This window comes from Polyodon spathula, chromosome 5 (assembly GCF_017654505.1).
Source record: "Polyodon spathula isolate WHYD16114869_AA chromosome 5, ASM1765450v1, whole genome shotgun sequence".
Lineage (NCBI taxonomy): Eukaryota > Metazoa > Chordata > Actinopteri > Acipenseriformes > Polyodontidae > Polyodon > Polyodon spathula.
This window is the reverse complement of record NC_054538.1, coordinates 29828937-29843613: the sequence shown is the minus strand read 5'-3', so window position 1 is coordinate 29843613 and position 14677 is coordinate 29828937. Positions and strand designations below refer to the sequence as shown.

The 14677-nt window shown below is 34.8% G+C and overlaps 1 protein-coding gene across 10 annotated transcripts in view; it reads left to right on the top strand.

Annotated features, from left to right (window-relative positions):
- Positions 1-1320: 1320 nt before the first annotated feature.
- LOC121315816 (receptor-type tyrosine-protein phosphatase kappa-like) overlaps positions 1321-14677 on the top strand; it is a 49907-nt gene continuing 36550 nt past the window's right edge. For all 10 annotated transcript variants that reach the window (XM_041250277.1, XM_041250274.1, XM_041250269.1 and 7 more), the window contains exons 1-6: positions 1321-1613; positions 4716-4825; positions 7955-8156; positions 8906-9011; positions 10942-11215; positions 12273-12309. In XM_041250277.1, the coding sequence (XP_041106211.1) occupies positions 1322-1613; positions 4716-4825; positions 7955-8156; positions 8906-9011; positions 10942-11215; positions 12273-12309 (1021 nt within the window). In that variant the 5' untranslated portion in view covers position 1321. The remainder of the gene's footprint in view (positions 1614-4715; positions 4826-7954; positions 8157-8905; positions 9012-10941; positions 11216-12272; positions 12310-14677) is intronic.

Below are 14677 nucleotides of genomic sequence, written 5' to 3'. Positions count from 1 at the left end.
CAACTTATGCTTAAACATGGCACTCTTTTTGTACACTCATTAATGATATGTTAGAATTAATCAATTTGGTAAGGTTTACATACATCTAAGCAGGAAATAACTGATGGAACAGCAAACTGTGTTTTTTATGTAAAATACTATTATCTAAACTATATACATTATCTACAGTATTGTATATAGTTCGATTGTTTTATTCTCACAAGTATAATATTGGGGCTCAAAATTATCAGTGGCGATGCAATAATTGTTTTTTGTGCTTTCTATTTGGTTGAAATGGTATTCAAGCTGTAAAATGGTGCAGCATTATGTGGTACTGTGTGTATGCTGTAGAATGCTTGTGTTCACCGCAGGAAGAGCTATGCTGTACATAATGAAATGATAAACACAATAGTTAATATCTGCTTAATTTCTTTAACTGGAAGTACAATTGGACTATTAGTGTAATTAGTATCCCACATGGTTTGGTGGGATGATGGATCACAATCCAGATTATGTTGACTCTCTTCCAGGGTGATGTATTGGCTAATTTAGTAGCTTTAAAAAAAAAAAAAAGTGCTGTGACAGCTGTAGTTGCCTCATGGTCGTTCTTATAGCATCTGCTCTTACAGTTTTCTGATGCTTAGAATAGTTAAAAATTTTCATTTGCATTTTCCCTTTCCAAAAATTTACATTGAATCATCGTAGTGGCCTCGTAATTTGTGGATGTTAACTGTAGTATTTAATCGGAAAACAAGCTGCTGCATTCCCAGTCATTTCAAATTCTGCTGATGGCTATTATGAAAGAAACCATGATTGGTCAGCTACAAACAAAAAGTACTTTTCCAACTATGATTTAAACACATTTTTCTAGTTACTATGTTACCACGAAGTTTGTCAATTTCATTTACTTTGGTTATAAACTGTGTCACATTTCTGGTGGATGATTCTATGTAACAGAACCTCTTGTTCTCTAATGCAGTATTGCTTAATACTAAATCAATTATTGCTTAGTAGTGCCACCTGGTGTGTGTATGTATGTGTGTGTTTGTGTGTATCTATCTATCTATCTATCTATCTATCTATCTATCTATCTAATGGCATAACTGATGGACGCTTTGGCATTTTATGATTTCAGATTGTTGTCATAGTTTTTGTTATTTGATACTATTAAAAGCTGATATAAGGGCAGCTGCACCAAGATTAAGTCACAGGGTTAGTTTAGAGATGTGCTTGGCTACTAACAATACCCTTTTCTGACAATACATTAATGTTTCTCTGTAGGTATCAGTCAGAAAATACAAATCACTAAAATACACAATTTTATTTATTCTCTTTAGAACCAATGAGGACACCCAAAAGTTTGAAGATTGCAGAGACACAGGCCAGATTCATTGCAGTGGACTGGGAGTCTTTGGGCTACAACATAACACGCTGCCACACATTCAATGTCACCATTTGCTACCACTACTTCCATAGTAATAATGAGAGTAATTGTCTGGATATGGACCCCAAGGCACCCCGGCATGTTGTTGGAAATCTACCACCATATACGAATGTGAGCCTCAAGATGATCCTTACCAACCCCGAAGGAAGGAAGGAGAGTGATGAGGTGGTTATCCAGACAGATGAAGATGGTATGTTATTTAATTATTCTGTAAGTGATTTTTTTTTACATGCAAAGTCCACCTTTTCATGGTACTTTATATTTAAAAACCAGAGTGTTCCCCTAGTTTAGAAATACTGAATTAAAGATTAACAACCCTATGCCTGAACGCCTCCATGTTTAGTCAGTTCCCTTTGTATTGCATTTGGGGCTAGTAAAGACAGATTTAACTAAGTTTTTTGTAACAGAACAAACAACTAGTTCTCCTTTACAGTTGGAATTTCCCCATGCTTTTTGTACCTTTACATTACCCAACAAGCCAGCAGGTAGCAACGCTGCATTGTACTACCATATGGTTAACTCATTAAGTTTGTAATTTTTTGGAATGTTTTTAACTGTTATATACCTGTTTTTATTCTCTCAATCAGTATTGTTCATAATGTACCTAATTTTGTTAAGTGCAAAATTTAAGTCTAAATGTAACTGGTAAGTCTGCCAATATAGCCCTTTGGGTGCTTTTATGATACCTCAATATAAAATAAGAAATTGAAGCCTAAACATGATACATTCCTTGGTGTTTCCCTACCTGCAGTGATGATAAAGCTCCATTTTCTATTTGTTGAGCTTCATAGTAGGTGTACAATTTCACTGGTTTGATTACGGGGATGTCTAGCTTGAGTGTCCTCAAAATAGGATTCTGTAGTTTGTAGCTGAATAGATGGATATACATTTTTTTCTGTCGAGAAATACTGATTTAGAATGTATACAATGACATAAATAATATTATTTAATGGCATAAATAATCAAAATGTAAACTCTGTCACCAAACTAATAACGAATTGATTGTCACAATTTAAATTTGAAATTTAGTAATAAGACCTTACATTGTTTATTTCATGATGTGAAATTAACTGAGTAAATTAAACATGCGTGCTACAAAAATAGGTTGAATGTAGTACTTGATTGTAAAGTAATCTTTTGAAACAGCTTCATTCCTTTGCAGTGCTGTCCTTGAGCAGGGTAGATAAATTGCATTGTCCTTTGTCAAGGTTTTCTCATTCTTGCCATAACTGACATTTTTGTGTTTACTGGAAAAGATGTAGAGGATTCAAAAGGAGAGTAGATTTGTATCAGCGACTCACAAAGCTGAAGTGTTAAGTGTAGTACATGATATGCCATTCTGTTTTCAAACACATGGTTTTGAGTGTGCTTTCTGTAACCTGAGCAATTTACTTTTGACAGTCTGTTTCTTAAATAACTTGTCATTTCTTGCAGGACAAAAAAAAAGAAAAATAGTAGTAGATTGAAAATAACGTGATTCACTCCAGAATGGCAGTAAATATGTGTTCCATATATGTCAATGAATTAATTTGCTGCAGACCTTTTAATTCAGGCAGGGCTGTCATTTTGTGGTTCACCTGGGTCATGCTGTTCTGATTTCAATCGTGTTTGCAGTTTTGGACACTACAATCCCAAGAATATTGAAATAATGCCTACAGTACCTTATCTTGAGTGCCATAAACAGCATAGAGAGACTCACAGCAGCTCAGTCTTTATCTGGTGCATGAGACTAAATGCCAAGAATATCCTTGGTTAACATTTCCAAAGTCTTCACATGCCAGCTGTATGATCAGTTCCAATGAAGTTAAAGGTTTAGATTTTTGTCTGTGGGCGTATTTGGCTTCATGAGTTTATTAATAATGTTTCAAAATGTGTTTCAAGTCCCAAGGGTCGTCTGATCCTTCATGGTCTCCAATGCACATGGAATAGAAATATTCCTTACTACTTAAACAGGTTGTTAAGAATTTGCATTGCTAAATGCACGGCGCTCTCTTAAACCAATGTGTTTTTGTTTGGTTTTTTTAATTCTGCACTGAAAATAAAAGGGTTTTACTTTTGTGAGGCTTGCTGGTTGATTCCTCGTAATTAAAGGAATTGCAGGCAAATGTGTTCAGTGCTGTCATCTGCTGTGAAGGCAGATTTGACATTTACTATGCATGAGCTCTTCACATTCTGAACATTGTTTTCAACAGCCCACGTTCTATGATGCACGCAGCTGAATAAAAAATAAATAAATAAATAAACATCAATTCAACGGCTAAAACCAAATAACATTCTGCTCTGAAACTTGTCAGTGGAATTTCTATTGTGGCTACCATGGCTGTTTGGCAAGCTTTAATAAGAGATTAAAAAATAAATAAATAAATACTGAACATGAAATAACCATCCATGCTTTAGTTTTATGTCTATTTGTACATTTCACAATTTCATATCATATAGCAAATAAACAAAGTTAGCCTTCGGAAGTAAAAGTAAACATACCCTTTTCTGTTTTGGTAAGCTTTGGGGGAATAGCTACACCAGTTATGTGCATTCAGCTGTTCAATGCCATTTGTGATTTATCCAAAGGTTTCAGCAAGATTTAGGTCACAATTTTAAAGAGAGACAGACTTAGTGATGCAACTGAAAAGGTGCTTCTTTGAAAGAGTGCCTGTAGTTGTGTTTTCAACTAAAGATATGTCATCTGCTGATAGAGCTTTTCAAAATATCCAATTGCATGACAGTTTGGAAAAAATGGTGCCAATTCTACTTTACACCATCTCCACAGCTGTAGTTTTGACTTCAAAATGACTTACCTTTCTTGTAGTGCTGTCCTTAACTAGTATTGGATCTTTAAACTGAACCCGAAAACATTGTTATCTCTGACAGGGATACAATTCCCTACCCTTATTAAGTGTTTTACTCTTTGTAGTAATACTCTTTTACATATATAAAGATAAGACCTTATCCAATTCTGAATTTTAAGACGATCACAATATGGGTGTCTAGGAGGTGCCTAAAATTCTGTCTTTACATACGTACATTTTTACTTGCATCTATAGAAATGCTTATCCAGAATGTGTGGTAGCCAGTTGTATGTGGCACTTTAATACAGAAGATTGCCTTACCGCTTTAATTTTAGAGGAAAGAATGCAGAAGGTATGTCACACCATGGTACTATATCTGAGGCTATGAACATTAAAAAAGGAGGATCTGTATTTTAAAATGGTTGAAAGCATTTCAGTAGTAATTTTGTTAAATTGTCTATTGTCCAGTTTAATTAAACTGTATCATTTTCACAATTTTAATGCAGTGCCTAACCCTGTTCCCAGTGAGTCAATGAAAGCTACGCCATTTGAAGATAAAATCTTCCTCCACTGGAAGGAGCCTTTGGAGCCCAACGGAGTCATCACTCAGTATGAGGTAACAAAAGCTGATGTTAAGAACTATGCTGTCAGGCTAAGAAAAACAATCATAGCTTATTTCACAGTGTTCTGGTTTCAAACTTTGATATACAATTACTCCATCTTTCAAAGTTGTAGTATTACTGTGCTGACAAATTCTTCATGAACTACATACAGTAACCACATTCTACAAAGATTTTGATTTCAACATCAACACTTTTGTTGAAAAGTAATGGCAGCAAAATGACTACTGTTTAAATCCACAGAAATATAAGCTTAACACTGTAGTCCAAATATCTAGGAGAGATTAAAGATGTTAAGATCACTTTGCAACACTAGGTACATGAGTTTTCTGAAATATATAATTAAATATCATTTAGTACATTTATAAAATGGCTAGTAAATGGGTGAACAAGATCACTGTCAATTCTTACTGCATAGCTAAGGCCTAATCACCTCTGCAAATCAAAGCGCATCTGTCTCAACATCTTAAACGCCTCACCGTCATACTGGCAGTAACCTCTACCACATGTTATTGCCTGAAGGCAACAAAATATAATGTTAAAATCTCTCCCCTGGATGATAACATTTAAGTTTTAGTGCATGATGTTGCCAGTAAGCAACATATTTTACAATCCAATGAGAACCAGGGCTCAATATGCTGCAGTTCGAGGAGGTGCGACATCCCTTCAGGAAGTTGGACTCGTAAAGGGCATGGTATGTCAGTGAGTTATGCTACTTGTTTCTCTTATTCTGTACAAGTTGTTTGTAGCTTTTATTATTTAGTCATTTAGCAAACTTAGTCATACTCCAAAGCCACTTAGACTTGGGGTGAGTTATGCATGACAACTGCTGCTGCAGGGTCACTCACAACAGGACCTCAAGTTTTACATCTCATGCAAAGGACAGAGCACAAGGAGGTTAAGTGACTTGCTCAGGGTCACATACAGTGAGTCAGTGGCTCAACTGGGATTGAACCTGGATCATCCTGTTAAGTCCCTTTCTGTAACCACTGGACCACCAAGCCGCTTGATCATTTTTTAAAAAAGTCATGTTTTATAAATCACCAAGAACACACATGGGTGTGTTTTTCAGAATTGTGTTATACTCCTATTTTAATTTCCGAAATTTTATTTTGTTGCCTGAAAGCTACACCATACAGTTTACTCAAAATGCGTACTGATCGTGTATTGCATGAAATGTTACATCACGCAAAGAGAGTTAATTTTAAACAAATCTAAAACTTAATATAGATAGTATTTTCAATAATAAAAGAAAACAAGGGAAGATACAAGAAACGAGGTTGCAAAGGCACTCCAAAAGTGCTCAAAATGTAATCTGTGTCTCTGTTTCACACCAGAAAGCAATTTCTTTCTGGAGTTCCACACCAATTAAAATAATGAATTTACAGTTTTGAATACATGTGTTTGATTTACAGAAACACTTATGTTAGACATTTTAGAACTTGGCAAGCATTTACAAACAAATGTTTCATTTTCAGTTTTTGATTATTCTTTTGTGTATTGTAAATGTTGAAACAAAAAGCCTTTGATTTCTATAAAGTATTATAAATTTTCTAGTTTGATTTTTGCTATGAAGTAAAACTTGCTGTGTGTGCTTTCTTTTAACTGCATGGCATAGTCTCAGGGCAACAAAATATATTAATGACAAAGGGGAGTGAAAATGTAAAAAACAAACCGTTTTCAGAAGATGGAAACATTTTTTTTCTGAAACAAAAAAGTGATTCAGTAGAGGTTTAAGGAGAACAATTATTTCAGGCCTCTTAGAGATTCATCATTTTTTATTAGTCAAATACTAACAAATTATCTAATGTAAAAAAATTGATGATAATCAATTTCCTTGGATTTATTTAAAATCTCAATCACAACCTCTTTGGCCATAGCGATAGCTCCTGTAAAGTCCTGGGTTGAAATACCAAATTTAGCCAAACTGCAGAATCTGAGTTAGTGGTGGAGAGTTTTTTACTTTGGGTCTTAGCAATGTATGACAAAAAAAAGAAAAAAAAAAAAGGATCCTAGGGAAATATGGTTTAAAAATGTAAATACATTACGATAATGGTAGCAAATCTGTAGCTTTTAAAGAGCAACCACCACTGGCTATACATAACCAATAACTATATTGGTGAACCTGACCAACAATGTGTTATAATCCAGTACCCAGAAGCAAGTACTTCCCTTGTCAATTCATGCAATGCCATTGATTTCCAGTGGTATAGTAAGCATAGTTGAGTTTCTTAATGTTACAGAAAGTTAAAAGTATAATTTAAAGCAAAGCAATATCCCAGCAACAGAACACAGATGGTACAGTTTCGTGGAATCTTGTTTTGAAAGGTCTAATTAACATCGCACTTTCAAACTTACAGTAAATGTGAAGTGCCCTCCTTGATCTTCAATAGATTATTACCAAGAATAGCTTGGCTTTCAGAGTATTTACCTTTTACAATGTTACTGTTGATGCACATTGTTTTTAGCTAAACATTTTGGCACAGTTTGAGCAGCCAGAAACATTGTCTGTAAGGACTTACATTAACTTAAGACAGATGCACACTGTTTTTTTGTAATATCTTCTATGTAAGCAATGCTGGCAGTAAATGTGCTCCAGATAAGACTGTTCATCGATTTTTCGTGTTGCAATAAGCTTGTTGTTGAGATGCTTGAAGCTACTATGAAATATCCATAATTTAATCATCTTTTCCCTCAATGCACATTTTATACAATTTTGGAATTTAGACTCCTCATTTCTAAATCAACTAAACCTTTTCTGGACTTGCCCTCTGAAAAATATCAGACCTTTAGTTATTTTTCATGGAAATGTTCCAAGTGTCTTCAGGCAGAAGGAAGGCAATAACCTTGATGTCTGTGTGAAAGATTTAATTGAACAGGCACTTCCTGCAGATTTCTTTTTATTATAATAAAGCAGTAGCAAGTCAAAGGTTAGAAAACAAAATTTGTTGGATACGTTCAGCTTTAAATTACTATGAGAATAAGCGTACGGACTGAGAGAGAAACAAAATCAAGAATCATTTTAAAAAACACTCCAGTGCAGTACCTCACATTTCTCTTATTGTAACAATGAAAGTCGGGACTTAATACTTGACAGCCCCCATCCTTCTTTCTTTTCCTTATAGATCAGTTATAACAGCATTAGGTCATTTGATCCAGCAGTCGATGTGGCAAAACGTCCACTGACCGTTGCATTGCCATGGAACAGCACACACCATGTATTCTCACAGCTGCATCCAGGTACCACCTACCAGTTCATTATCAGGGCCAGCACTGTGAAGGGGTTTGGGCCGCCAACTCTTGTGAATGTCACCACCAACATCTCAGGTAATTGTAACAAAATGACATATGAAACAAAATTAAAGATTGCTCAGAAATGCTTGTCAGACAAGCATTTCTGAGCAGTAATTTCCTTATAAACCAAACACTGAGGTTGCTTTGAGAAGTAACTCTTGGACATGTACTGTTTCGATTTGTCTCTTTCTAGCAGGAAATGTTACCCATACTGGTACACATTTTTTCAGTTTTGTCAGAAGACAAGTGCTGAACTACTTGCTGTTTGTTTTTTGTTTTTTTTACACTTCTTTTGCATGGTAATTATTAAATGTGTTTCTTTCCATTGCATTTATATACATGTACAGCTTAAAACATAGTTTTCTATTAATGAATTCATTTCTGTTGATTTTAATAGTCTGAGATGACAGATGACAATCACATTTAAAACAAAAGTGAATCACGGCTAAAACCTTTTTAATGTCTTCCTTTCAAAAGCTGTCATTTGCTCCCCTCCCCTCTTTTATTTTAGAAAACCTATTTTATACTAACTTGCAGAAACTAAAGGTAATCTGTTGATTTTAACAAAGTGTTAGACAAGAATGCAGACAACTCTTAAAAGCATCAAGAATGTTACATATTTAAAATTTGATTGGGATACACAAATGACTTAACAGGTGTCAATTGAACTCTTAACGGAGAGTAGAAAAGTTGGGTGGGGGAGGACTGAAAATCAGAAGCTCTACATATAATGTGTCACTAATGTACACAATACCAAGATTGTTTTTTATGTTTCCAACCAGCTCCTTCAATACCAGATTATGATATGACTGAAACTTGTCTCAATGAAACCGCTACCACTATTACTGTATTGCTGAAACCTGCCACGGCCAAAGGTGCTCCCATCAGGTAAATATCATTTGTAGTGTAGATTGACAGGCTGCCTAGCAGCTAATAAAGTACTTAATTTCCAAAATGGATTAATTTGACATTGCTGTCAGGAGGTTTGTTTTTCTTGGTTAGGCAAAGTCTATAAATAGACCTGTAGTTAATAAGAGTAAAACTCTTCTGGGAATTTAGATATTCAAGCCTCGAATCACCCACATATCTCTTCTGTTTGATTTGTTTTTGTCAGGCTCTTCCATTTCATTTCCCTTCCTCTATTGGGTATATATAGTTTGCAGGTAGTTCTCATAAAAGGGATTTAAAGATAACTCTAGCCTCACCAAGTCACTAAATCAACTAGTATGTGGTGTGCTTCGTATATGATTGGAAAATTAGAAACACTGGGAAGTGGAGAGGAAGAACAACAGTGATGAATACAAACTATTGACTCTTTTCTTCTCCCCACGGCCCTTACTGGAAATCATGTTGTAGCTATTAAATATTATTTGGCATGTCTGTCAGCTTTATTAAAGTGTTATGGGTTAAGTTAATTCTGAGTGACATTTTACTGTCCTCATCAAGTCTCTAATGAAAGACAATTTATTGATTTGCCTTGTTTTTAAGGGGGCCGGATAGAAAGAGATGTGTGTTTCTTGAAGGGGTTCCTTTTTGATTTGTGGTTTTGAAGATTATTAAAATGAGTAAATTCAATTTTGATTAGGTTTAAGGAGAGAACTCAGGACCCCAAATTATTTTCTTAATTTATTTTCTTTGTGCAATTTTATTAAAGATCTGATTCAGAATGAATGTATCTTCCTTATTGAAATTCATCTTAAAGTACCTGATTGAAGAATTTCTGCATTGTCATAGCTGGACTTGCATAACATAATGTCAGCAGCAAATTTAACAGTGCAAGCTCTTCTAAATCTCTTTACAGTAAAATGTCCATAGATCATATGATTTTCTAAATGTATGTAACCCAAGGCTTTGGTTATTTTGAAAAAGCTAGAATTGGTGCTTGAGACTTTTAGCAAACTGTGCTATCTGCTTAGGTAATTGTAACAGTTTATCAAGTGATACAGTAATGAAGGAGTGTAATTTGGTGGAGAGGACAGATTTTGTGTCCATCTGTGCCTGTATATTATGGTGTGTCTCTTGTATTTTATATCTGTGGAGCTTTCGGTCAAAAGAGATGTTATACTGTTTGCAAGGTCATGAGGTGAGGAAAGCTATCGTTAGATTCTATCAATATTGATACGTCAACCGTAGAGTGCTGTCATAAGACTTTGAGCACTCATGCCTGGCCTTGAAGATGAGTTTTGTATAGTACAGTTTCATAAGAATGTTCTGTTCGAACACCGGTGAACATCTGTTAACACTGGTTTTAACTTGGATTGAGCATTATCATACAAGTTTCATATTCAACCAGTTTTTCATGTAACGCTGTATTTCCTTTTATCATCTGTCACTGGGACTGAGTTGAGAGCAGTTTTACAATTAGTCCTGTTCAATGGTGTTAGTCCAATATAGCCACAATGGCGATGGGGGGGGGGGGGGGGTCACACAGTTCTTCTGTTGATGCACAGATAAAGGAGGCTTTTAATTAATTTTAATAAACCATTATTGGTAAATAACACATTCTTGAGACTTCTTTTGCCTTTTCTTTTTAAAATGTACCTTGATAATCCTGTCGTGGTATTTGGAATTCCCATGGTTCTGTTTATGTGCTCAGTTTGCTTATTGCATAAGTCTAATTTGTATGATTATCAGTGTAAACTTTACATTTTTATCTAAGGATGGATTTGCTTCTTGGTTGTGGTTTTGAACATATATTGTTCAATAAAAAAAGGCTTTGGCAGTATTCTCCAAAGACCTTTTGAACAGTGAGCAAAAATATGCTATATTTGTATTCTACCTTGAAGTGTAATGGTGCACAATGTCTTTTTATTCATAGTGCCTACCAGATTGTTGTTGAAGAACTAAACCCTCACAGAAACAAGAGAGAGGCAAATTCACTGGGTTGCTACCAAATACCAGTTACCTACCAGAGTACAGCCAATGGGGGTTCCCCATATTATTTTGCCGCTGAGCTTCCACCTGGAAGCCTGCCTGACCCAGCTCCATTCACAGTGGGAGACAACAAAACATACCATGGTTTTTGGAATCCACCTTTGGCCCCGAGGAAAAACTATAATATCTACTTTCAGGCTGTGAGCAGTGTGGAAAAGGTAAGAGTGGCATACATCTGGTCTCTTTCTATTTGACCTCAGACCTTCATACTTTACTATACTCAGACCACTTTACCTTTTTAATATATTCTGATGACTTTAAATCCACGAAAGCGCCTATGATAGCTTACCCATCTACTCACAGATATGTCCTTTTTTCCACACAACTGTAAATGATTGTGGTCTAATTGAAACGAGGAACGTAAATGTGTGTGTCAGTGTATTAATACATTTAAAACTTGTTTTGTTACTCCTTGTCTTATATTTGAGAGATGGAAGTTCTAAAGTAAACTTTAATAAATATACTGTAATCACAGGCGTATAAAGATTTAATAAATCATTCTTTGTGTTTAATTGTTTTGCACAGAGCAACTTTGTTACATTTAAGTTTTACATTTCCGTTCTTCAGTGCAAGTAAAACCTGTTTACGAGTGTAAAAAAGATATCTCTTGTCATTCAACAAGCTGACTGCTGTGTTTTTTATTTATTTTTTATTTGATGAATCTTTATACCTCCTTTATTACTTTGTCATTCCTTCACTATCAGCTCAGTTGACATTTAATAATTTCCAGCTCTTGCCAAAGCTGAATACATATTGAGGAAATGATGCACAACAGGAAGTTAAGTGCTGTGAAGGTCTCCAGGTGTGAAAGAACATATCTTTACAAGTCCCATGCTGTTGTCATTGACATGTTCTCTTCTGCCAGGGCAATAAATAAATAAAATCGGAAGAGTGCTGCACTGAACTGTAAAAAAAAAAAAAATTGAAATAATACTTGCACTATTTCGTTTTTTGCTTTTGAAAGTAACTCAACAGCGAAAGCACCCTGATTCCACAGTTTCTATTGCCAATCAAACCTAGGAGTTAGAGAGTAAGAAATCAAAGATACAGGAGTAGATTGCATTGTACACAAGTTTAAAAAATTCTCTCTGTGAAGGCCAAGTATTATCGGATTGTTCAACAAGATCCTGCATTCATACAGTTGTCAAATGATTTAGATAAACCACAACTCTGATGTCAAAGTTACATTTAATCATTTTTTTTTTCTCTTAATAGGAAACAAAAACTCAGTGTGTGAGGGTTGCAACAAAAGGTAAGAGATGTTTTCTTTCAGAAGAACAGACCTTGCAGGCTATTTCAAACTACTGCAATTAAAGGTGGCATTTGTATTTGAGCATTTTCCCTGTGCCCACTTGTACTGCTAGCAGAGTACTTTTACTCACTCAGACCTCTTCTCTGATAATGGGAGTGCTTCTTTTTATTCTTTGTTGCTCAGCCAAAAGGATACTGTTTCAGCCGCGAGCTGGATTTAGGCAGAATTAAGAAAAGCTTATTTGTGATATGTGTGCTATAAAGTGGTTCTGGTCTGGTGCTCAGCTTGGGTATTAGAACAGGAAGCCAAGCAACATGAGAGGGCTGGATTTAAAAAATAGAGCTTTCTTTTTGTAAGCTCTTTGTGTGTTTTAAAGATATCTTTTTGAACTATAAACAAATATAAGGTAGAAAAACTGTCCAGATTTTTTTTTTTTTTTTAGAAATATCCCATTACTATGTGTGGTATACATAAGCATTCCTGTGGTTTTTGTAAATCTGCTAACACATTTCCAACTGCTAATCTTTTATAAACCAGATGCTGACTTAATTTTTTTTCATCACCACTGACATTTCTCTATGTTGCTACCTTAATGTGGTCATTATGCATTTTCTTAGTTTTCAGGTGACCAAATGCTTTGAGATATCGGCTTCATAATCTGTACACAACTGTATGCTATGACTCAGTTGAGTTCAACCAAGTTTATTTTACAAGAAAGAACAACCCTTTAATGCCAGTAGTTTTACAAAGATGTCATTAACTCATATCAATTATATCGACTGCATGCTAAATGTGGTGTTAAACTCAATATTGACCTCTGATCAGAGGTCCAATAAACATTCACCTTTTCACTGTCACGCTTCTGTAATATCTGGCCATATTAAAAAAAAATATATATATACAGATCACACACCAGTAGATTTACAAGCCCTGTGATTAGACATGACATTTCCATTAATTACCTTAAGGGATGCAGTTAGTTTTTTCACATTTGGGTGCAATGTAAAAGCAGCTTGATACATCTTAAGTTATTATCCAATATACATTACCAGTGTGTTTTTGCTGTATTTAAATCCCTGGCCAGCTGGGGAAGTGTGTATTATTTTTTGATCTTGTTTTTGTTGTACTCATTTTCATTGTTTATAGTAAGCTGTATCATTGTGCTTTTGAAGTAAGAGGCAACAAATTTATTTTAATCCATTTGGTAGGCCAGGTGTGTTGCCTTTGTGTGGTGTCAAAACTGTGTATCTATCTCTCTCTCTCTCTCTCTCTCTCTCTCTCTCTCTCTCTCTCTCTCTGTCTATCAAGGTTTCTCTAAGATCTACAGTGAATAGCTTAATCGACAATTGCACATTTCACAAATTCCAGCAAGTAGAATAAATGCTTAAGAAACCATGCTAACTATTCTTAATCCTACAGCAATGCTATACTTTTTTTTTTTTTTTTTATATCATGCATTATTAAACTTTAATTTATTCTTTAGCGGAAAGAGAATAAATGTCTAAATGAAAATAAGTAGAAGAATCACAGTAAGATCAGGACCCTATGCATTCTTTTATTTTGCATCGATGTTTATGAGGTGCAAGCATGTTGTCTGTTTCCCATCCTGCTTATATCTGCCATTTTAGTTTTTACTGGCAATATAATTTTTTGCTGTCTTTGATAAGGTTATCTTATAATAACAGCATAACCCTTTTTCTGCCTAGAATTATCTAAGTGCAAGGCAAATAATGGAAACTCATGTGTATAAAGCCGTATCTTCTGTTTTTTGGGGGGGGTTTTGTGTTTGTTTTTTTCTCAGTGTTTAATACTGAATTGCTAAAGCAGTATAGAAAGTAATTGTGATTTAAGAATATATTAAATAAAGTAAGCGCCTCAAGTAAATGCACACAAATTTCTTCCATTTTAGGAGTATTAGTTGTGTTGATAATGAAATGCATGTTTTAAGTATATTATATATTTTTTTTATATACATTGTTTAAAAAAACATTAACAGGAAAGCTGTTTGTTTGATATTGACAGGAGATGGATTTTAATTTTAAACCTTGAGTTGATATTTTTGTAATTCCAATTCCTTGCAGCATTGTTCATAAATGAATCCCGTAAGCAGACAGCGATACAAGTGAGACATAGGAATTGCCAAAACTAATACTTTTAAAATGCATTTAAAATGATACATTGATAAATAACCTTTTAGCTGTAATGTTAGAACCTATTGTAAAACCAATTTATTTAAAGGTTATGGTAGACTATTACTTTCATGTTGATCATAGTGAACTGTATTTTGAGTCTGTGAGTAATTTAATTTTTTGTTCTATTAAAAGCAGGCCGGCGGGCCCACCCAATTCAGGTCTAGTGGCCCCCCAGT